Source organism: Contarinia nasturtii, unplaced genomic scaffold (genome assembly GCF_009176525.2).
Source record: "Contarinia nasturtii isolate CC-2019 unplaced genomic scaffold, AAFC_CNas_1.1 Cnas_scaffold_78, whole genome shotgun sequence".
NCBI classification, from domain to species: domain Eukaryota; kingdom Metazoa; phylum Arthropoda; class Insecta; order Diptera; family Cecidomyiidae; genus Contarinia; species Contarinia nasturtii.
In genome coordinates this window covers 1,494,553-1,519,162 of record NW_022197436.1, presented here as the reverse complement: position 1 = coordinate 1,519,162, position 24,610 = coordinate 1,494,553, and the positions used below count along the sequence as shown (strand labels likewise).

At 33.1% G+C, this 24,610-nt stretch overlaps 3 protein-coding genes across 3 annotated transcripts; 2 read left to right on the top strand and 1 right to left on the bottom strand.

Moving 5' to 3' along the window:
• The first annotated feature begins 1,667 nt into the window (after nt 1–1,667).
• Nucleotides 1,668–10,521, top strand: LOC116337032. Its single transcript, XM_031761315.1, has 5 exons — nt 1,668–1,990; nt 8,396–9,017; nt 9,117–9,408; nt 9,502–9,654; nt 9,724–10,521. Exons 2-5 carry the CDS (start codon nt 8,495–8,497, stop codon nt 9,854–9,856), a joined length of 1,101 nt encoding a protein of 366 aa, XP_031617175.1. The 5' UTR covers nt 1,668–1,990; nt 8,396–8,494; the 3' UTR covers nt 9,857–10,521.
• A 2,029-nt stretch (nt 10,522–12,550) lies between these two features.
• On the top strand, nt 12,551–16,900 carry LOC116338284 (membrane alanyl aminopeptidase-like). The gene is made up of 12 exons (XM_031763428.1): nt 12,551–13,220; nt 13,288–13,449; nt 13,507–13,938; nt 14,021–14,069; nt 14,135–14,373; nt 14,459–14,814; nt 15,168–15,265; nt 15,334–15,504; nt 15,571–15,758; nt 15,841–16,006; nt 16,071–16,210; nt 16,279–16,900. The coding sequence occupies exons 1-12, from the start codon at nt 12,721–12,723 to the stop codon at nt 16,568–16,570; spliced, it is 2,793 nt and encodes a 930-aa protein (XP_031619288.1). The 5' UTR covers nt 12,551–12,720; the 3' UTR covers nt 16,571–16,900.
• Nucleotides 16,647–23,580, bottom strand: LOC116338276 (aminopeptidase N). The gene is made up of 11 exons (XM_031763417.1): nt 23,217–23,580; nt 20,418–21,167; nt 20,030–20,054; nt 19,837–19,970; nt 19,500–19,762; nt 18,575–19,429; nt 18,223–18,503; nt 17,963–18,159; nt 17,579–17,890; nt 17,419–17,500; nt 16,647–17,318 (listed from the first exon to the last, which is right to left on the bottom strand). The coding sequence occupies exons 2-11, from the start codon at nt 21,146–21,148 to the stop codon at nt 17,172–17,174; spliced, it is 3,027 nt and encodes a 1,008-aa protein (XP_031619277.1). The 5' UTR covers nt 21,149–21,167; nt 23,217–23,580; the 3' UTR covers nt 16,647–17,171.
• Nucleotides 23,581–24,610: the final 1,030 nt, after the last annotated feature.

Below are 24,610 nucleotides of genomic sequence, written 5' to 3'. Positions count from 1 at the left end.
TGTCTTTAATCACTTGGGAACTAAATGACTTCCATGCTCTTTCAAATTTTCGACGTCGTATTTATACTAAAAATTTGGACAGCGCGATCATCATACATGTGGCTGTCGTTTTTTTTTTCATATAGATATTTTGTCATACAGATAAATCATAGAAAATGGCACTAAATATATATATATACGTATTCGTGTAATACAAATATATTCGAGAATATATACACTGCCGTCAGAAAGTTTGGGGCCAAACACATTGTTTTCATACAATTTCATACGAATTAAAATTATTTTGGAGCATTATTTAATATATTTCGGAAATAGCTAGATCCATTATTTTTTGCACACTTATTGTTCTATTTACGGAGAGTGAACTAGTGAAGTTTTACCAAAAAATATCTACGTTTTTATAAAATATCAGATGTTTGCACTTTCATACAAAAAAAATGTATTTGAACCCAAACTTTCTGACGGCAGTGTATATAAGTATTGAATTCTGTAAAATTTAAATCGAAATATTCTATCCAACAACAATTTAATAGAATCTATTGAAATTTTTACAACGCACCATGCTCTACCGAAATTGTGGAATTTAGGCAAATAATTTTGCCTTTATTATGTAATGAATTAGCAAATGAAGAATAACTGAGAGAAGGAAGAGAAGAAATTGATGAATTTATCAAATTTAACATATCATGTATTTGATGAGGAGAAAAACCAGATTTGTAATGATATAATCTATCTGCCAAACTATGGTATGCAAAATTTCGGTGATAAGATGTTAAGAAAAATTAATTTATTTGCCAATATGTGGGTCAACAACGATCGTCATCAGTTTCTTTCATTCTAGCTAGAATGTAACTTTTTTATATGTATATTTTGCATAATCCATGAAAGTATATCTATTCACTTATTTGACATTTCAGTCACTTGATTATGAAAAAAGTCAAAACGTTCAACTCTTACTCCAGAACTGGATTACGTGGTTATGGAAATCCGAAGAGGTGCAAAAACTAATGACGAAACGCCAATTTTTCGTTGGATTATTCATTTCTTTTAAGCCAAACCCAATGTTTGAAAATTTCAGAGATGATCAACTTGAGTTGGTTTACCTCGATCATATTCTACTTCTATGCTGATATTCTATGTTAAACTGGAATGTTTTGTCTACCATAGTGACCTATATATTGTAATTTGAAAATGGTGTTGAATATCTTAACACCGAAAAATAATTAAAAAGAAGTAGATTTATTGTTGCAATGAAATTATTACACGTTGATGTCGATCGCGGACTACCTAAAGTCAATATAAGTTACCGTTGATCGTCAAGACATCAAATTTATGTGTATTTTATAAATAATAATTTTCTTTGAAGAAAAATAACCAAGAAAAGAAATCAATGGACATGCTCAACTTCAAGGACATCACTCTGCGATGATCATCCGTTCCATTTATTTATTCAAAAGACACATAATACGCACTCACGAAGCAATGGATCTTAAAATCCCTGCACATAATACCGGAATGAAGTGAAGAACAGCGAAGCAAAAACAACGAGCGTTGTCGGTAAAAGCAGTCTGTGTGCGTTGCGAATATACATTTTGCCCATTCGGCATATCAGCGGTGATGTTATATTGTTTCTACGTTAGTTTCAGATTGGCCGTCGCAATGTTCGGTATAACCGCTTGTCGCTTCTTTTCGAGCACATAACGATCAACATCACCAGCGAGTGCATTTTCACATTTTAATATTCTACTTCCGAACTGTTGAAATGCTGATTAGTTTTTTTTAATTTTTAAGCAAACAAAAAGAGTTAAAGTGCGTCTGTTTAGTTTGTAATTTCTTATGTACGGAAGAAACATGATCAGTTCTCATTTGAAATAATTTCATATTTGCTTGCGGATCAAGAAGCAAAATATTAAAGAAAAAAGTGGAAGAAAAAAAAAACAGATCTGGTGCTAAAAGGATAAATTGAGTTGCAAGTAAATTCCGACAAATCGTAAGTGAAAATAGAATGTTAGACCCCAAAACCAAACATATTGTCAACGAAGAAGAAAACTTTGTGTTTCAAAGTATGGAAAATCAATTTTCTACTGAAGGCAATTCGAATGTGAATTAACCCATTCCCGAACAAATTCACACTAATATCATTTGAAAGAAAGCCAAAAAAAAACTCATAGAATATTTAAAAATCAATTCCTGTCCATTACGTCTTTTTTGTGCGTCACTTTTTTTTTGTTTTCATTTCGGTCATTCATTATGTTCTTAACAAGATGATGATTGTCGAAGAGAAAAGTGAATGAAGTGTATTCGCATTCAAATGAAGCGTTTGTCAATTAGTGCTACCGGGTGTCTCACAAAAAAGCATGCGTCAAACAGAGATGGGGATAAAGTGTTTGCAATTGAAATTGGCCATAGTTTAACGGTCGATAGTGTTTTTCTTTCTTTGCATATATCTTTCCATTTCTAATTGTAATTGACCCAAAAAGACAGAACATATGATATATCTGTAGCTCACAAGTCTGCGCCGTTTGTCGTAAACCAAGTAGAAAAAAAAATAAGAATTTATGTTGAAAAAGTAAAAGATGCATGACGACGAATGAAACAACAACAACAAAATTATAAGATGTGAGCAGTATCTGAATGGATTAGAACCGGATTGGTTTTTATGCGAGACACACAAGATAGAATCAACAAAACGGCCTCTGTTCAACCTGTCTCTCTATTTATTACTCTCGCATAGTCTCTTTAATTGTTTGATGCGATTTTCTCCGCATTTGACCATTTTGGATATACGGTATAATGAAAGGAGAAGTTTTGAACATTTCTATACTTTTTGTTGTGCCATTGTTAAAACAAAAAGTGCGTGTGAATGATAAATTGTAGATAAAATTCAAATTTCTTTTCAGCTGATTTATACCGGATCTAATTCAAATTGTGTGCAAACCACCATCCCAACCAAAATCAATTGTAATTTTTAAAAACATGAATCACAACACACAGAATTTCGATTTAATAATCTTAAATGTAGGAAAACAACACTCTTTCCAATCAAACAATGGTAAATAAAATTCTATTCCGAATGTGAATGCACACATATGAGCCACAATCTGAATTCAGTGACAAATAATAAAAACATTCACGCGTATGTGGTTATATATGCCTTTGCATTGATTTAGCGATTGTTGCTCTATGTCGATGGGTTTGATTGCGACACAAAAACGAAGAGAATATATTGTGACTGCGCTTCGAATCGTCATCGACGACATCCACGTTCGTCTTCTCAGAAGAACAAAGATAATAAGAATTTAATTGTCATTTGTTCTTATTGTCTCATAAGCGTCTCTTCGCGGTTATTAGACAATGTGCGACATCGTTAATGGTATAACCATCAATGCACATGGCGCATATGCACATATGAAACACTTTCTAGCCGAATTGTGACGGGTAACCGACTATACATCTACTTTTTTGTTCGTTGGTTTAATTTTGAAAACAGATAGAAACGAAAAGAGTAACAAGTTGTCGGTTGCTATCGATACGGTTTTTGATGCACGTTTTCTATATTATTAATATTCGGTAGCGGTTTGTACTGAGACAGACACACACCGACACTCATTCAATGTAATTGCGCATTGTTTTATTTTCGCACATACATTGCTCTTCATCATATTGTATCGAGGGCGTAGGAATTCCATCTGTTCGGCTATCATTCTTTCCTTTGTCAATCTCTTTCTTCCGATCATTTCATTATTATTATTTTTGTTGTGCTGGTTTTTTTTCGTCATTTTTTATATACTGAAATAATCACGCACTCCATTACCATTGTCTGCATATAAATGAATTTAATTTTAGAGAGATGAAACTAGTATTAGTTACTTTAATTGCATTTCGAATTTTCGATGAATAAAATTCAATTTGAAAAAAAAAAAAAAAAAAAAAAAAAAAATAACGAAATTGACGACTAAATTGGAAATCGAAATCCAATGAAAAGTGTGCACACGCGACAAAGTACATTTTTCGATTTTTGACAGATTAAGCATATAAATGACATACCATATACAATGATTAAATTTCGCGCACTTTCTTCGATCACACCACACTAACATATGTGTATTCAAAACAATGGCCAACAAAAATTCGTCGACAATTTTTTATTTTCTTCAATGAATAAAGAGGCGTTAGTATATTTAGAATTGATATATTTCGTGAGTGACATACTAAACGTAGCATCTGCTCGGAATAATTTATGAATTTCACTAATTCAAACGAGTAACCACTTTTATTTAGACATAAAACAACACAAATTAGAATAACGATCAATTAAATGTGTTTTCTCGTAACTGTTTTACAATATTTGAATGGTCATGCAACCGTTTTTCGTAGACGACGAAAAGAAGCCAACTGTAAAAAGTGAAACGATCATTTTTTTTGAAATGATATGAGCACGAGAATCGTTCTAAAGCAAAGCAAGAAAATGAGACTATAATCTGAAAATGGTGCAAATGATATTCATAAATCAATATCCATTCACATGTGATTCAAATCATATAACAATACAGCGGAATCGGAATAAATCAAGTAAATCATCCATTCATTTTCTTTCGCTATGTATTTGCTGGTTTTTTTTCAATTCCGATTTCAATGCACTCGTAACGAAATCGTACACATTCACAAGCGAAATATATTGGCCGTTTATTTTGCTCATGACACGATCATGACCTAGTCTTTTACGGCTATAATAATTTCTAATTCTCTTTTTTCCAGTCCCGATTCAAACCGAAAGTAAGAATCGCATGCAATGCATTTTCATTATTATTGTTCGTGTCTGTGTCACTGTGTTCTCATCCTCGAAAAAGAAGCGCAAACGAAGAGAGTCAAAAAAATGAAAGAAAAAAAAAAATTCACGCGCATCGTTCGATTTCTTTTAGTCTTTGGACGGTTTCAAACGGTAAACAAACGACACACAGTGTACACACATCATTAAACCTGTTCAACTTGCGTTCTTTTCAGAAACCAAGAAGAAGATGACTGTAAACCTCATCGTTTACTATCAACATCGTTTGCACGCTTATTTTATCATTCAATGGCAATTGAACCAGTATGAATGTAAACACCAAACCATAAAGAATGCTCCGTTCTCTCTTTCTTTACCGATTGATACGAATTGCAATCGATTGAGTTCGCGCAGTCACAACTCAGAATCCAGAGAATTTACTGCAGACGAATAAAAAATTAGAAGAAACTCAGATGAAATCGATGATATATCTCGATTGGGTAGTTCCTCTGGTGCAAACAAGCATCGGTTGAACTGTAGGACAACAAAATGTATTTCCCTATTGTGACGCAGATGTTGTATATTCTCAAATTGCCTTTCGGCCATTGAAAGAGAGTTTACTGTATTTTAATCGTTTTCATGTTAAACAAAAGCATCGTGCTCACTTAGATTAATGTATTCACTGTTTAAACTTTATATGTATACCGCAAACATTTACATTGTCAACTATTTTTATGTACATTAAATTCCATTGTGGCTAATATAAAACGAGAGTTCTTGAGATGCTAGCAAAATTGTGGAAAATTTGTGATTAAAATTGAATCTTAGTACCTTTCGACCGTAAAAGTGGCTTTAATACGATTTTTGAGGTCAGTTAGGTCCGTTGAATTCATATAGAAATGAAACATCTTCACTTTTCATAACATGATTGAAATTATTTAAATCGTTTCAAGTGCTTCTGCCATAATACGATCAGTCACATGAAATGAGTTTTCGTATGAATTTAAACAAAATTTCCAACAACGACTGCACGCACATTTCGGTCGTAATATACGCACATAATTTAAATTAGCATAATCAGCACATACTCACACTAAATAAACATGAAAAGAGAAGAGAACACACACACACACACCAATGGTCGCAACATAAAAACCTGTATTCAGCAAACTATTTATCAATTATCCACAAAATAATTTATGAGAAATCCATGACGATCGGTATTTGTAGTGAATCTTCATTACGTGATCTCCGTACAGCGGCGTTGCATTTGCATAGGAAGCAGAGAAACAGAGATAATGTCACTTCATTTTATGCTTGAATGTGTTTTTGTTGATTGTTGATTGTTGCTTGTTGGTTGCACTAAATTAGAGTTCAAGTATTCCATCAATATTATGCCATCGATGAAAATGAGAAGCGAATTCTTTGACACACTTCTTTGAATGAAACAAAGAGAAAATTGGAGACAAAAAAAACAATTTGCTAAAAAAAATCGACTGATAAACATTGGGCAAAGTGTGGACGAATTCCAGTGCCATCGATTATGATGTAACGAAACACAGTTAACGGTAAAAGAGGCACAAAAAAAATTGTGTTTCATCAGTTTGAGGTATGTTCAGTTTTGTTTTTCAATATCTGTGCTGTCCTGATGTCAATTCAAAGCGATTTTGCTCATTTTATTTTGGTCGCATTCGTAATCATTTCTGTTTTTATTTCACCGGCAATTGAATGTGATGATTAAAATGAGCGTGTATACAAGTGAAATCGATCATTCGACCGAATGCATTTCGAAGAATCGTTTATGAATTTGTGTTTTGGGAACATCAAAATCCCTAAACTGCACGGTAAACTTGTTTCAGCTCTGGTTGAATTTCGCACATTTCATCAACAACCGGAGAAGAACTTTTCAAATGAATACAAAACTAATCAAACGTGTTTATTAAACGATACACGTATTTTATAGGGAAAAGGAGCCATTGAAAAGTGCGTAATTAATTAGTGAAAAGATTTGTGAAACAAAATCGAGGACAATAAATTGCCCAATCATCATATGTGATTCTATTATATATCAAATCGAAAGGAAGGCACACACACACACACTCAAAGTGTCACAAAGAAAGGAAGTATGTCAAGTTGTCCATCAAAAAATTTCAAATCATCATATAGAATGTGCGCGTATACGGCGTAATATACGATTCGATGTCGAACGTCAATCGATTATTGGCTCTCAAATAAATTTCAGGCGAGACCACTAAAAGCCTACTTTTCTTCGATTTCCGCATTTAGAGAGTTAGAAAGAGAACTTTATAGATTTTATTTTAACGAAAATTATGCAAATAATCCGTGTCACGGCCAATGACGCGCAATATGATCATTTTAAAAGAACGACAGATTTCTCTTGGTTTTAATTCAACAATATCACGATATATTACGTATCAACCTGCTCATTTATTGTCATTGGTAATTCGATTGGTTTTCACACAAATTTTCATGCGATCACAGTCGGCTATTTGGGAACGATCACATATAAACAGTCAGAACGTCCCCAATTCACCGGCTGACTGTCAATATGTTTACACACGGGTAATTAATAGTTAAAAAATATTCACTCGCACGTACAAATGTATCCAATCATTAATCGAACGAACACGCATGTATACTGCACAACAGTGTCGCGACAAAAGTGCAAATGCAAATCGAAGTTTTATGACTGTAATTAGAAAATTGACCAAATAGTTGCTCAAACGACATCATCATTATTATCACTAACAATATACTTTATGGTTAAAAAGTGATTTGTTTCCGTATAATATGCGCATCGTTAGAAATCAATGGTGATCATTTTCTTATTTTGATTACAACTGCGTGACACACACACGCACCGACAATCGATTGGAATTTCATTCTAATTGCGAATTAGAAACTTTTATTTTATCACATTCGTATAATGTGCACTGATTTATGATACCATAAAGATTCACTTCCAGTTGTGGGACGGACAGTGCCTTTTGCCCATGCGTGTGTGCTTCGCACTACCACGAGGAAGTTTACATTGTTTTTAACAATCATATCTACTACAATCGTACAGATCATCGAACTAGTTTCCTACTTTTTTTTTTCTTCTTTATTCAATGGTGCACATGTGCAAGCATTTCATTTCTCTTCGGGCAAAAATGTGTAAAACACCGAGTGAATTACTTTGTACATGTTACCATGCGTTCGATGCAGCAACTTCTAGTCTTCTCTAAAACTTAATTCTAATGACTATACAAACAATCATTATAAGATGGTTGCGCATTGCTTCCATCGCATTCATTTCTATTTCATTTTACGTACATGTTTTCGCTCGTCGTGTCAGCGAAACCAACAGAATATAACCATAATGATCTGAACATATGAGCGGAAACCAGATTATGATGGTTATAAACTTACGCACATGATCGGGCCAATAATTGCTTTGTGAAAATGTGTATATGCACTGCATAAAAGTTGCATAGAAAATTCAATACCTATATATGATGCGGAACACAACACTATAAGTTACCATTTTGGTGATTTACCATTTATAATTCCACTTTATGTCAACAACGAACCCCTTTTAAATAATTTTCATATTTCCATTCATAGGTTTGGGTGCAAGGAACTTAATCTAGATACATCTTCTTTATGTGAAAAAAAAAAAAAAAAAAAAAAACAAACAAACATAAAACATTTTATTTATATACCATGGAAGTGCTCTATTTTTGGCTTAAAACAATCGTGACCATTGTGATAATTTCGATTGTATCGAGTCAAAGTATAAAACAACCAAACGATCATAGTTCGACGACACATTTGAATATCGAAAAAATCAATCAAAATTTCGTTAGTAGAACAAAACAAAATAGCTCAAATGCGATACGTGATATTAATACAAACAGTGAATCAAAAACTAAACCAAATCCAGACTCAGATGACTCGAACGCATCGAATGAAGCGAATAAAGCACATTCGAGAAAAAAACGATTGATTTGGATTACAGATGATGGACGACTTGCATTGCCACCGGGCACTGTGCTCAGTTTAACACCGACTATATCGTTGCCATTGGTTCGATATCCATTGGATGGATTTCTTTCGAATATGACAATGAGCTTTCCACTTACCATTGACTTTGATAAATTGGGATTAACCGATAACGAGAATCCATTGGGTGTTTTACCGCCAATTTTTGCACGCAAAATGGGAAGAGCGGCCGGTTCAGCTTTAGGTATAGACAACGGTTTATATTTCTTTTTCAGTATTTTTTTCAAAGTCTTTCATTTGACACCCCGAATACACTTGATTTACTTAAATTTTTCATTCTCAGCCGATTACGTTGGTGCATATTTAACGTCACGCAAGGCTCGTTCGATATCGGAACAGGAAGGTGATGAATTCATGACAATTTCACCGAAAAAAGCGCCCACACTACCCGACCAACATAAGCATGCATTCCATGGTGGCGAACGTGCAATTTTATATGGCATTGCCGAAGATTTTCTATCAACATTCGGTGTGGATGGCAAAGCCTGTTTACTCCGAACGATTTGCGAAATACATTCGAAAAAGACGCTCGATCATTTGGGATTTCTTGGTGAAGTTGCCAAACTATTTTTCACGTATGTTTTTTTTGTGTGCATAAATTCTCTTTTTCCATCAATCGATTTTTAATTCAATTTATCTTTATTTCGGTTTTTCTTCTCTCACTTCAGTGCCACCAAATCAAATTATGCACATTTGTTGACGGAATATGTAACAGCGCAACAAATTGGTGAGGGTACTGTGGGACCTGGTGAATGTTTTCCATACTATAAAAAATGTCCGAAAAGTATATTCAAAAGTGGAAGAGAAGCCAATAAATATAGGTAAACATTGAAATAAATACTCATCTATTAAAAAAAAAACCTCATTGATTTCAACCATTTTTGTTTCAGCCATATACCGTCGGATAGCGCTTCCGAATTAGATGATAATGAAAATGAAATTGAACTTTTCAATGATTCCGACAATGAACTAGCTCAAATGAATGAAAATAAAGATGCAACTCAATCAATGTTTAACATGTAATGGAAGCGAAAAATCATTCACGGTGTTCAGTTGTATGAAAAACAACCCAACCATTCGTTAATAAATGTATAAAAAAATTTAGAATTTTAATCTTTTGACCAAATGAAGTGTGCATTCAAATTTTCTTAATTCATCGATTCATTGAATTGTTCGTGTTTACAATTAAATTTTCATTAAAAAAGAAACACATACATGCATTTCTAGTCGTTTAGGATGTTTCATGATCAATTTTGACCATTTAACAATCTAAGATTATTTCTTCAATGCTTTCAACAATTCATTGCTTTTGATTTGGCTACAATACACCGAAAATCCATATCAATCCGTTTATTGCATGTCGAATGTCATTTTCAGTGACCTTGAGTGTCACGAAACATTCTTTTATTTATGCAAAGCGGATTTTGAATTTAAGGAAAATATTTTGTTGAGAAAATCAATGTAATTAGGATTATAGTTATTTGTGCTTGAGTTAGTTTCAATTGTGCGCCAGAATAGTTTTACAATAGAATGATACGTGTTTTTTTTGTATATACTCGCAACAACGTGCGATAATTCAAAATATGCAGAAAATGTTATTTATTTATTTATTTTTGTTAGATGTACGAAGTCGACCGAATGGCGCCGATTTTCATTAGTGTAATTCATTATTTATTAATATCATAGAATGTGGCATATTACGAATTTCTAATAAAATAAAGTAATTTAGAAAAAAAAATAACATAATTGATTTTTAAAATCGAACATGAGTCAAATCATTTTATTTGATAATTTTATGTCAGATTAAATTTAATTTTTAAATGTTTATTCGGCATGCGTGACAATGTGTCGGTTTATTCAACACAAACGAAGTCAACAATCAAAGTAGAGTTTCCTTTCGCGCAACAATGTTCGGAATAAATACCGAAAATGAAGTGTTCATTCACCAAATATCGCTTAATTGCATAGAGATTATTTGGAAATGATTGTGTAAACTGTGATCCGTTTAAATTTCGCTTCATAAATTTACTTTGATTTAGTGAACAAATATTTTTGTTGAATTGCTTTCAACGTAGCATATTTAAAGTTTCGACTAACATCGAAAAGACAATGGCGTTGGGTGATAATTAAAATTAATCTTCGGCAATATTGATAAATTTTTATATTTCAATCAAAATTCATGTGTTGACAATGACGGGTGTCATTGTAGTTTGTGCCCTTTTTAGCGTTACATGAAATATATCTCCGGAACGTGTTGACCGATTTCAATGTAATTTTAACAATAATGTGTTAAATCTCGGCTGACATTCATTTTGGACCAGTTTGATATTTTTACTTAAAAATGGATTAAAATGCTATAATTTGAAGTTCTAATGGCAAAAAATATATTGGATTCGTTTGTTTTCACACTCATAGCGAAAGAAGTTTATATTCTTGCCAAAATGGTAACAAAATATAAATGTCCAACCAGATTAGTGACCGAAGCGAGCTTTCCCTTGTTTTAGATAGTTTAAAATCAATGAACTCAAGGATTTTTTTACTCTGAATAAATTCCTAATTTACAGAAAAATTATCTACCAACTATTTTCGTGTTTCAAATTTTGGTTTCGTCACTCGTTCTTCACCAGAGATTTTTTATAATATTTCAGCAAATAACAACACCAATGTTGCAAATAAATTGTTTTTGTGACATTTTTCTACATTACATTATATGTCGATGGAATAAAACTGGTTAAAATTACTTCAAATTTCAAAAAAGGCTTATTTTAATATACAATGGGTGAATCGTTGATTTCAGTTACATAATTCGCAAAATTGCAAAACAGTCCCTCTTTTTGCAATAATGTTATCGTTTTAATGAAAAAAAATGCATACTACAAAGTACAGTGGAAAACTAATAATCATATGCATCGATAACCTTTTCTGGCAAAATTGACCAAAATTATTTTTCTTTTTTAACTCTCAACATTTATTGTTATCACCTAATCACATGCAGTTTTTTACAAATCAATTTGATTTTGAAAAGAATAGACGAAAATATCCCAATGAGATTGACTTGCTTTTTTCTTCTGTAAGTTCATTCTTGACCAAATTTGTTCGTACGTTGAGAAAATTCACCACCTGATTAATCAAATTCGCGTCGTTACTATTTTGATACCATGTGATCAAAGTATTGATGCTTTCAATCAGAGTTCTTCTCCACGTAAGTCTTTTTTCGTCGAATTTCGCTTTACTTTTCTGTGAGTTAAGTTCTCTGAGATTGCACTGTAATGTTTTTCATGAATGACGTAAAACCGTAAATACAGTAAAAATGTTTTTTTAATACAAAAAGCCGATCCTTCAGTAATAAATATGAAATCAAATATAATTAACAATATACATTTCATAGAAGCATTCACATTTGAATTGTATTCATATCATAAAAAGTTAAACACACACACACACACACACATATACGTACAAAAATGACAATTATGAGATTACATTCTTCCAAATATCTTAAATTTTATCAAGATATAACGAGAAAATAAAAACAAATCCACAAATACATGAGAAGAGTCGCTGATTTTATTTAACGGAGATTGTTATCAAATACGAGCCATAATCAATACATTCAACGTCTGAACGTGTAACGTTCGACACAGGTATCGCATATAGTCTATGAATAATTTTGTATTCAGCTCAGTCTATAAGCGTTTCTCTTTTAAAACTGTTGAAATCATCACGCTTGTTTATAAATTCAAATTATTAAACTAGTCAATAAATCGAGTAATTTCGTTTTTAAGTTTAAATGTGAATTGAATTTTGTGCATCGTATTATTGAATACACAACGTCAAGTGAATCGTTTAGTCAATAGTTGTTTAATTATTCGTTGTCAACATAAAATATGAAGTATTTGATTTTTGTTGTGTGCATAATTGGGTCATTGGCTGGCAACAATTTAAGTGTGTCTAATTCAATCGAGCAAAATATCGAAAAATCAAAATATTATCGATTGACTACGGACGTTGTACCGTTAGATTATGTGATTGAATTTACCCCGTATTTCAATAATGAAAGTGGCAAAGATGCATTCACGTTTGATGGAAACGTTAAAATTACATTGAATGTCACCAAAGCCAATGTTCAAAATATCACACTACATAAAGATGATTTGGAAATTGTCGAACAGGCTTTAATCATGAAATCAATATATCCGTGGATCGTAGAGTCTGTGAACATCAGCCATACTGAATATCGTAATGAAACGCATAAATTTAGTATTATATTATCTAAACCATTGATTGAAAATCAATTGTACGAATTGCATCTGAAGTTTACGGGGAACCTAAGAACTGATATGCTCGGATTCTATCGCAGTTCATACAAAGATGGCAATGTCACAAGGTAAGCCAAATTCAACATGAATGCGTGTAATATTTTCGATTGAAATTGAAATTAAATTTGAGCTCAGGTGGTTAGCAGCAACTAAAATGGAACCAGTTCATGCCCGAAAGGCATTCCCGTGCTTTGATGAGCCACAATTCAAGGCAACGTTCACCGTAAGTGTCAATCGACCAAGTCACTATCCACCATCACTCAGCAATACACCACTTGAACGCTCGGAATATTTGGGGTAAGCGATTGAAATCGTTCGTCAAGTTTCGATTAATTGTTATGACATTTATTTTAGACCAAATTTGATTCGAGATACATTTGTAAAAAGCCCAAAAATGTCCACCTATTTGGTGGCATTTATTGTGTCTGAATTTATTTGTCGAGAAAATTCTGAAAAAACATTCGGTGTATGCTCGCGTTCAAATGCATACAATCAAACCGAATATAGTTATGATGTTGGTCAAAAAACGTTGGCCAAATTTGATGAACTATTTGATTACAAGTACAATGTTCATATGCCCAAGCTGCATATGGTTGCTATACCGGATTTTGTTGCCGGTGCTATGGAAAATTGGGGTTTGGTTACTTACCGCGAGACCGCCCTATTATATGCAGCAAATGTATCGACGGCAAGAGCTCAACAACGAGTTGGTACGGTCGTTGCACACGAACAAGGTCACATGTGGTTCGGGAACTTGGTGACCTGTGACTGGTGGTCGAACCTTTGGTATCTGAATTTATTGTTTTTGTGACATTTTTTTTTACATTTCATGGAAGTGATTCAAATGCAAATTTCGATTTGATTTTAGGTTGAACGAAGGCTTTGCAACGTATTTCGAATATTTCACAACGGCAATGGTAAAATTTACACTCAATAAATATTCATTCAAACATTCAAATGCCATTTTTAATTGAAAAAATAGATTGAGAAAAATTGGGGTTTGGAGCATCAGTTTGTGGTTGAAGAGTTACAATCGATTTTCAAAGAAGATTCATTAGAAAATTCGCATGCTCTCACACATGATGTCATTACACCAGACGAAATCCAAGACAGATTTGATGGAATATCATATAATAAAGGTGCATCAGTACTTCGAATGTTTGAACACACTTATGGAAGTGAGACATTTATTGCAGCCCTTCGAAATTATCTAAAAGCAAAGTGAGTGGCAATAAAATTGCTACATTTGTTTGTGCCATTATACAAATGAAACCAAAAAAAAAAAAAAACTTTTTTGTATGAATAGTGAATTGAGCACAGCAGTTCCCGAGAACTTATATGCAGCCTTTCAAAGTGTAATTAAGGACAATTCAAATGTTAGCGATGTCATGAGCACTTGGGTCAAGCAGGCCGGCTATCCAGTTTTGAATGTCAATGTGTTCAGCGATCGTAGAACTGTAGTAATTTCACAGAAAAAATTCCTACAGAACAATCCAAAGCACACAGATAATAGATTGTGGAGTATTCCAATAACATATGCAACGATTAACAAAAATGCGAACTTCAGTGAAACAAAAACGTCAACATTCTTATCTACAGAATCACAGCAAATCAAATTGGCAGAACCATTTGAATGGATTATTTTTAATGTACAGCAAACAGGTAATACACCATATTGACGTTTATCAGATTTTGTTGATAACAAATTTGAAGTATTTTACGGAGTATGCAATGTGATAGCATATTGATAAGACGCGTTAAGAAACGATAAACCATAAAAAGTCATTCCCAATTTTTTTTTGCATTTTACATAAATTGCTTCAAAGCAGCAACATCTCATTATAATGTTATATCTTCAAAAATTAAAGATTACCAAACAAAACTTATGATAAAATTTAATTCGAGGATTTTTCCTCAATTGTAATTACTCTATTTGAATCGTAATCATGACATACATTATGATGACTTTAATTTGAAATCATCATACTATAATTTTGATACATTTTTTTTTTCAGGTTATTATCGCGTAAATTACGATGACTTTACATGGACAAAAATTGACAAAGTATTATATGATTCACATACAAGTGTTCACATACTAAATCGTGCTCAGGTAAAAAATGATTTTCTGCCATTTGTGATCGTTCAATGAACTCAATGAAGTTTTTATGATAACTTTAGATCGTCGACGATGCATTGAGTTTATCTCGTGGTCATCAACTTAACTATGAGCAATCTTTGCATACCGTTCAGTATCTTCAAAAAGAAACTGATTACATTCCATGGGTATCGGCGTTAAATAATTTCAAATTTATTTTGGCTCGTTTTCAAAAAGATGATTCATCATTTGAGGTATGTAATTTATTTTCGATACTGTAACACTGGTGTGCTCACTGTTATGATGTTCAAATATTGCAGAATTTCGTGTTGGGTTTGCTCACAAAGGTGTATGCTCACTTGGGATTTTATCCAAAAGAAAATATTGACACTCGTCTAGACATTTACAATCGCGACCAGATTCTCGGAGTTGCTTGCAGACTGGGCCATAAGCAATGCGTTGCTGACGCACGTTCTGAGTTCGATAAATACTTACACGGCAATCATACGTAATTACAGTGATTTTATTTTGGTTTTTATTGGAAGATTTCATTCTTTTGTTAAATTCTTTATCAATTGTACGTCATACAGAATTCCAGTGAATTTAGTGCCGGTTGTTTATTGTACCGTGGTGCGTGAAGGGTCCGACAAAGAATGGGAATATTTGTGGGAAAAATTCAAAACCGAGAATGTAGCCGCTAAACAGGATACAATTTTGAAAGCATTGGGCTGTACAAAACGACCAGACTTGATAACGGTAAAAAGGCAAAGAGTTTCTTAAAACTTAAAAGTCGAAATATTTAATTCGGGATTGTTTTCAGAAATACTTTAATTACATTCTATCTGATAATATTCGTACGCAAGATAAATTGTCAGCTCTCAGATCAACGCTATCACAACAAATAAACATTGATTTAGTACTTGAATTTATCATCACAAATCACACAAACATTCTGAAAGCGTAAGTATAGCACACGGCTTCCAACTTTGATAAAAATTTCTACTAAATAAACGCCATTTAATTTACAGATTTGAATCGGAGAAAGATTTCATAAGGATTTTAACTGAAACAATTAAATTGCTCACAACCGCCGAACAAGTTGACAAAGCGGAGAAATTTGCCAAAGAACATAAATTCGATGCCAATGACAACGTACAAAAAGAATTGAAAAATGCCAAGTTTAATTTAGAATGGGCCGAACATAACATACCCAGCATTAAAAGCTTTTTAGAGAAAAACCCGGAACCTAGTGTCGCTCCAATACACACCATTTCATATTGTATCTTATTGAGTGTAGTTTTTGTTTCCATTTTTAATTAATGGCATCACTCATTAGCGTAGTTCTTTTCCAATTTGAAATAATTTCATTGGAAAATAATATAATTTCAATGTAAAATCAAATTGGCAAACAATATATGTTTAGCGAAAACTTTATTAACGATTCAGTTGAACACTGTTTAAACATGATTATTATTGTTAAAAGCACGTATAATCCAATCGATTTGAAATGATGAAGAATTGATTCAAAATGAGAAAAAAAAAGTGTCCACTTTTTACATCGATCGTAAAAGTCTTTTTGATTGATACCTTGCTCACATATAGCATCCAATTATTTCAAGCATTTAGGCTCATTTCAATTGAAAATATTTTCCACATTTAGTATTTCTTTTTCGACATATTCATATAATTTGATGTTTTTGTTTTTATTTACAAATAAAATTATGCAATTTGCTAAAATAAATTCGATTTGAACAAATACATTTCAAATATTAAATAAATTTAACGACTAAATTTCCGTTGTGTTTCTTTCCCTTTTCAAATTAAGTACAAATTCAAATGAAACATAATTGACAACAAAACCAAATGAAGTAGCAGTCTTTTCGGTTTATTCGGCAGACAATGATGAAAATTTCCAATGAATTTATTGGGTTTTGGTCACATTTCTTAGCCACTCGACGATTGTATCATAATTTTGTTCCATCCAATTGATGTTTGTTTTGATTGCTTCAACCGCTTGAGTTAAAATGCGACTCTTTTCCGTTATATTCTCTTTCATGAATTGTTGCAACTGAAAGCAGACAAATAAACGAATCATGAGATGATTTTTTGAAGTATTTTCCGAAAATTTGAGAATTTATTTAACGGTAGGTACCATAATATTAACTTACCACGGTTAAATCGAACTCTGTATTGGCATTTTTGAATACATACATAAGAATAACGTACATATTCATGGGCGGTGGTCCCAAACTGTGCAAAAGAAGAAAAAGGTCATTTAGATATTGGTGGATAGTTTTGCATGTGCAATAATGTTCCAAAATAGCTTACTAAGATTTTAAACGATCCCAGTTTAATCGCACAAAATTATAAGTGACCTGTATGCCATTTGGATGATTTGAGACCGAAACAAATACGCGAAGGAGATCTTGTTTACGGATGCCACCATTTTCAGTGGAAGCCCGTTCGAGTAAACGGGCCAAAATCCAAATCTCTTGACTGCATGCCATTGCATCTAAAAGCAGTTCTTTTTCAGTCGATACGTTGGCATTCATGTATCGATTCCATATAAACTCCCACATCTCTTCCGTACCATATTTAACAGCTGTACAATACACGACGAATCGTTCGTTTGGCGGAATACTGAAAAAAAAGATGCATTTTTTCCATTAAATTTGTGACTTTTTGGATTAATTCATTGAAATTCATTCATACTTATTTACTCGATCTGGATCTGCAGAGTCCATCCATTCTTTGAACAATTTCAAACTTCGATCTAGACAATCTTTGTAGCCCAATCGACATGCAAATTGTGTTATGTCAATTCGTTTGTACGCCAACAATGGATCATCACCATCGGGACTATTGGTTACATTATTGTATATATTTTTAATCAGACTAAACGCGTATCTCTATAAGAAACAAACAAATACATGATTAATTTGGCAAAAAAATTCGATCGATTTTATACATACTCTGAATAAATCATAGTCTGGCCCCGATGACATCATGCTATCAATAAAATTCAATGCGCTCAACGCTGACCGCCATGGAACGTACTCATCTTCATTGATCAAGTATCTTGTTAAATTCAATGCAATTTGATAGTCCAATTTACCGGCCCGTGCCAATGTTAAAGCATCATCGATTATTTGGGCACGATTTGTTGGTACAATTTTTGAATATGTCCGCGGATTTTGTAGATAATTTGCCAAAAGTTGCCAATTTGTTATATCATAATTGACGCGATAGTAACCTAATTTTAAATGGAAAATTTGCCATTATAAACTTTTTTTTTTATTTGAAGTAATGACGACTGAAAATTACCTGTGCCTTGAAGATTCACAATGATCCATTCATCGTTGGTGATATTTTCAAATTCTTTCGCAAATTTTTCCGAACCACGAATCCAATCTTTTGGTTTGGTATTATTGAAATCGGCCTCGTTGGCTGTGGTATAACTAAGTGGAATCCACCATAATGCCTCATCGTACTTGATTTGCAATGATTTCCATTGATTTGGTGCAATGAATGTGAAACGACTTTGAGCGAATTGAATTTGTTGTGTGGTATAGTTTCTTGTGACATTCACCACTGGAAAACCCATCTGTGTCGTCCATGTATTCATAATTTCCTTAACATTGGTCAAATTATCAAATATATGACTCTCGTGGGCTGACTTTGTTAAATGCTCCCACAAATCGTTTTGGGTCGCAACCTGATAGGTTCGATCAGTTAAATACGAATGTAATCCATCGCGAAATACTTCGGTGGTTAAAAAGTGTTCCATCATTCGAATTATTGCAGCACCTTTGCCGTATGAAATGCGATCGAAAATTTCATTGATACTGTCTGGATCGTGAACATGTACCGATATTTCATGTGAGGACGCTAATGAGTCTAAAATCAATACCGGTTGCACTTCATTGCATAAAAATTGATCCATTGCCTTCCATTCCGGCGTTATCATATTTGCGCCCACATACTCCATATATGATGCAAATCCCTCATTGAGCCATAAATCGGACCACCAAGATGGCGTTACCAAATTTCCGAACCATTGATGTACTAATTCATGAGCAATAATCGTTGCTACGCGCTGCTTGTTCAATGGTGCCGATACTTTTTCATCGTGCAACATTGTCACCTCTCGGAATGTTACCAGACCCCAGTTTTCCATCGCTGATGCATTGTTTCAATCATTAAAAGAAATTAATGTTTTGTATGATTTTTTTTTTTTTTAATTAATTACCTCCAGCGCCAAAATCGGGCAGTGCAATCATATCGATTTTTGGTAGTGGATATTGAATTTTGAAGTATTTTTCGAAAAAATCTAATATTTTTGGTCCCACTTGTAGTGCATAGCGTGCAGATTCAAGAGCCTCAGGGCGTGTCCACACACTGAACCTTCCATTGGTCATATTTTTAAAATCCGATACAACAAATGCCAACAGATACGTTGACATTGGCACCGATTCCATAAATTCATCCCAAACGTAGCCACTTACATCGGATCTGTGTGGTATTGAAGACATAAAATCGGATTAGATACAGAATAAAGAGGCTCATGACACAGTGTATATATTTACATTTCCGAGGATGTGTTGATTTTGGGCATATTTGACAATGCCACCATGTTCATCGGTCGAGCGATCCATATTTTGAATTTTGCCTTGTAAGCGGGCTCATCGAAACAAGGAAACGCACGTCTAGCATCCGTTGGCTGAAATTGTCAGAAGATGATAAAAGGTATGCATCATTTACAAAAGACAGACATTTTACCTGAAATTGTGTCACGGCTAGCCATCTGTTCCGAGTAAAAAAAAATAATCATAAAAACAACTGAAGTAATTAGTAATTTTTATGCAAGAAACAAAACAAGAATCGTGACAAACGAATGTTTGCTTGAGCAAGTAGTGTATAGTTCTGACAGTTCACAATAACAAAATGAATGACATGCACACGTATCTGAAATTGCTCGTATACAATCAAAGAGCCGAGCACTTTCAAACTATACAAATAATACATATTAAATTATGCATGAGAGCTCCACAAGATGAACTTGTGAGCGTCCAAATGCAAAAAAAAAATTAACCATCCCAACGGCAAGCACACATGAAATGCTATTCTGCTTGAAATGACCGGCTATTTCATACATGATTTGACTCACCGTGTTACATTGTTGACAACATACGAACTGCGATAGAATCCTTGTAGAATATCATTCAAAATGCCCGTGTATTTAATGCGAATTTCATAAATCATGTTCGATTCGAGTTCCGTTGGAAATTCGATGACATAGAATTGATCGGGTTCGACGGCATGTTTATCGGATATTTCAATTTCGGTTCGACTATTTTCGTCCGTTTGCGTTGTGTTATTCCCAATTTTCCACACGTTTACACTGCTTATTTTCAAAGTTGTTGCGTGCAACGTTATATTTTTGCAGCTTTTCGTAACATTTACTTTAATTGTGACATCACCGTTGAACGTAAAATTACCCTCACGCAAAAATGGCATCAATTTCAATTCATAGTGAAGTGGATGCATTGTCTTCGGCAACCGTACATTTGTTCGATTACTTCGATGTAAATCCTCTTCAAACGGTATAATTTTCTTGATATCATCGGCGGATTGTGTATTATTTATCGCTATAGTTAGGGGAATAACATTCTTTTTGGCGCAAACTTCTGATTGGACGTTGATATTCGAACAAATACCGAAATTGTATGTTATCAAAACGGCGGCACACAATAAAAACATGAAAATTGCTATCGTTACGAATACTACTAATCGGGTCACAATAAAACCATCATTTGGCACTCCATCCCTGTTGCGATGATTCTCTTGCTTCTGCACATCCTCCAATTCCAAGTCATCCATTTGATCTTGAGATCTCATTGTAGACTTTGGACAATGGCTGATGAATGAAAAAAAAAAAAAAAAAAAAAACAGAAAGAAAAGTGAAAATGATGACACATCCAGTGAGTATCTGTTGACAATAAAGGCAATGAACGAATGTATATTGTGTTACTGCGGACGAAATTCAATACAAGAATCGGTTCTCTACTTCCTTGGCTTTTTATTCACTACATTTGCCGACTTTTGCTATTGATTTTGTCGTTTTCTTATAGCTTCTTTGGATATCATAACATATCATACATGCACATTATTGAAAAGTTAATAACCATATGCAATTAATAAGGAAATCCCTTGTCAATTGTAAAACAATCGATGAATTATTATAAAATTAGCTATAATATTGAATGAAATTGGATAGTGGTCGGTATATGATGTCGGTGGTCAATTTGCACTCTGAATAATAAAATTAAGGGACCTTCTGATTGAGTCTATTATGTGTTTGTTACGTCAATGGTATGGCATGATTCATAGTTTAATAAAGTCGATATCGCATTTTAATTTAAAAAGAAAATAACACAATTTATTGTCGCGGCACTTCAATATAATTGAGCGAAAATTTAATTTTACTACATCATTTCCTTGTGAGCTTATGGTTTTATTTTCCTTATTCAACATATACATGTGTATTATAGCGAACATGTTCGAAAAAATGAAAAGAAGACCCGAATTCATCAAAATTTTATCGTTTTTGAATGGGGCATAAAATGAAAAAAAAAGACTAGAAAAATAGCAAATGAAAGAAAAACGGTATTTTGTATGAAATTTCACCAATAAAAAGCAAAAGTGTCAAGAGGTATCTAAAAATAGGTAGAATTTTTGTTGATGTTATTGTATTTACAATTTCAATGCTAAGCATCTTGGATGCGAATTTGTAGAAAAATCCAGTATCTACATACGATAATGACAGACAAGTGGATTTGAATAGAATAATAATAAAATCGTGTATGATAGTTTTTGTTGTCGAGGTCAATGTTTAACTCGACTGAAATGAATAAATTGCTTTGTATAAATTCAATAAATATTCGCCGAAAAATTAACAAAAATTAAAAAAAAAAAAAAATGAGAGACAATCGATTGCATTCATTCGATTTCATACAATGCTGTGTTTTTTTTGCCCTGTTGATCTCGGTGCGCCGGTCCACAAACGACGACATTTAATTGTTTTGTTTAATTCAATGGACAAGACTCAAGCATCGAATTTATAGAATTAATAGATAAGACGGAATATACAAAATGCGAATTAAATTCAATCGTACGTTAATTAACTGTTTTCATCTTCTTCTTCGATAAATATCCGAACAAAAAAATTGCCATTGAAATGCTATTCAATTTATAACAGTATAAACAAATTCAATGGGAGAAGAAAATAATTTGTCACTTTACAACCGCCCAATTTATATTCTGTTTGCACAAATGAGAACATTTATTTCTCACATTTCCCGTTTGTTCATCTCTTTCTCTACTTGTGCGTGTTTCGACTAGTGCGTCATAAATAACACAAGCACATTTTGAATTCGGACGATTTGATTCACCTTTGGTGAAATTATATGCTCGGCCACAATAAATTCCAAAGATTTCATTATGTTCTGTTGAGTGTCTTTGAAGTGGTTTTGATTAGTGCTTTCATTGTCACCGATTGAATGCATTCAATTTTCTAGTTTAATTAATGAATCCATACATATATCTGATACAATAGAATGTTGTATAAGTAAAACGACCAGAATCTGCATATGCACATTGAACTATCGAAAGCACATTTTTTTTTGTCAAGTACAAAGTGGACTAGAGTTGACCTATGTGTGTGTGTGTGTGTGTGCGTGTAAATTACGAGAAATCATCAAATCAAGAGAAAAATAATTATAAAATTGGATATGAAATATGTGAAAAATTTCGGAACGTCCCTTCGTTCGATTTACGATGAATTTCATTGCGAGACCAATGTGCGCACGTTGGTTTTTTTAAAATAACGGATGTTCAAAATCACATGGTTTTGAAAAAAAGTGCATTTGAAGAGGTAGATTGAAAGAAAAAAATCATTTGAACTTACATTTTTCCAAAACAATACGACTTTTTCCGTATTTAAACGATTTCGCGGAATCTTATCAATTTATCTGATTTTCTTTTCGTCCGATACGTACAGAAATTTACGGCAATGTAAAAAGTTTTTAAAATAAACGTTCACAGATCGGATGAAAATGTAATATGTAATTTTCAAAGACAAAATTGCACAAATCTTAAATTCTAATTTCAAATTTAAAACAAGAAAAAAAAAAATATATTTAAAATTGCGTATTGCCGTTAGCACGCGTAATTTATACGAAACAAATTCACTGGATGATAAAAAAAATGTTTCTTCAAAAATAAGTGGACTGACACAAGACGGCTTGTTGGCTAAGCAAAACTCAACACCTAACTGATATTCATAATTGAACAAGCGATAGCAAAGGAGCTCTAAGTGTTATGTCGGTGACTGAGCGAATCGGAAAAAGACTGAAATGTGGAAGAAGAAGAAGAAGAAGTAGGAGACCGAGATGTGCGAAAATTGTTGTTCAAGATAACAATAATAATCATAATAGCAAGTGACTGCAAATATCGGTTTATTCTTCTTGTGTTTTATTCAATTTTCTTTCTGCGGTCGATGGTGGTGCTGTTGTTGTTGGTATTTCTCGTTCTTGCATATAAATAATATTCTTGTTGTTTTGGCGAATTCGTTCATTGTCTAGCAAATTATTGTTGTACTTACACACAGAGCGCTGCGAGTCTCGTGCAACGCATAGTGCCTTTCGGTTTGCTGTGCCATACTTGATGTGTGTGAGGCCTCACAATAAAGCCATTTGATGGTGGTTTTACACAGCCCAAACGCTTTGAAAACATACACACAGACACCGCATGTATTTGCAATCACATTTCTCATAGATTGTATGGCATATGGAAATGATGCTTATTTGTATACACTTTGTAATTGCCTTAATGGTGAATTGCTTATCTATGCTTCAATAATTCGGTCGATCCTTTTATCAAAAATGATACTTAACATACACGACATTCGGCCATTCGAAAATTGTATTTATTATTGTGCCATAAAACTCCGCGCCAAATATTCAAGTACAACAAGTCAATGTGACTAACAATACCAAATCAAATAACAGCCGCAACACAATGCACCAAGTCAAATTATAACAATTGTAAATTGTATTTTTCAATTTATCACCCGACATTGTTACATTGTTTTGATATTTGAAACGGATAAAATACATTTAAACGACGAATAAAATGGGCGAAAAAATGAATTTGATTACAATGCCAAATCCAATACTCATTTCAAATAAAATGTCTCGATCAATTGTTTTTGAATAACTAAAATTTTGGTCTGACTTAAGTAAGTGACCAAAAACACAAAACCTCAATTGAATCGTATCTTGTCTTACTGAACCTTTTTTT

Coding starts and splice junctions, on each gene's coding strand:
- LOC116338276 (XM_031763417.1), bottom strand. CDS start 21,148: ATGAGATCTCAAGATCAAATGGATGACTTGGAATTGGAGGATGTGCAG. Junction 19,971..20,029: donor TAGCCGTGACACAATTTCAG/GTAAAATGTCTG, acceptor TGACAATTTCAG/CCAACGGATGCTAGACGTGC. Junction 17,319..17,418: donor CAGAGTTCGATTTAACCGTG/GTAAGTTAATAT, acceptor GTCTGCTTTCAG/TTGCAACAATTCATGAAAGA.
- LOC116338284 (XM_031763428.1), top strand. CDS start 12,721: ATGAAGTATTTGATTTTTGTTGTGTGCATAATTGGGTCATTGGCTGGC. Junction 14,070..14,134: donor AATATTTCACAACGGCAATG/GTAAAATTTACA, acceptor TTGAAAAAATAG/ATTGAGAAAAATTGGGGTTT. Junction 16,007..16,070: donor AACGACCAGACTTGATAACG/GTAAAAAGGCAA, acceptor GATTGTTTTCAG/AAATACTTTAATTACATTCT.
- LOC116337032 (XM_031761315.1), top strand. CDS start 8,495: ATGGAAGTGCTCTATTTTTGGCTTAAAACAATCGTGACCATTGTGATA. Junction 9,018..9,116: donor AGCGGCCGGTTCAGCTTTAG/GTATAGACAACG, acceptor TTTCATTCTCAG/CCGATTACGTTGGTGCATAT. Junction 9,655..9,723: donor AGAGAAGCCAATAAATATAG/GTAAACATTGAA, acceptor TTTTTGTTTCAG/CCATATACCGTCGGATAGCG.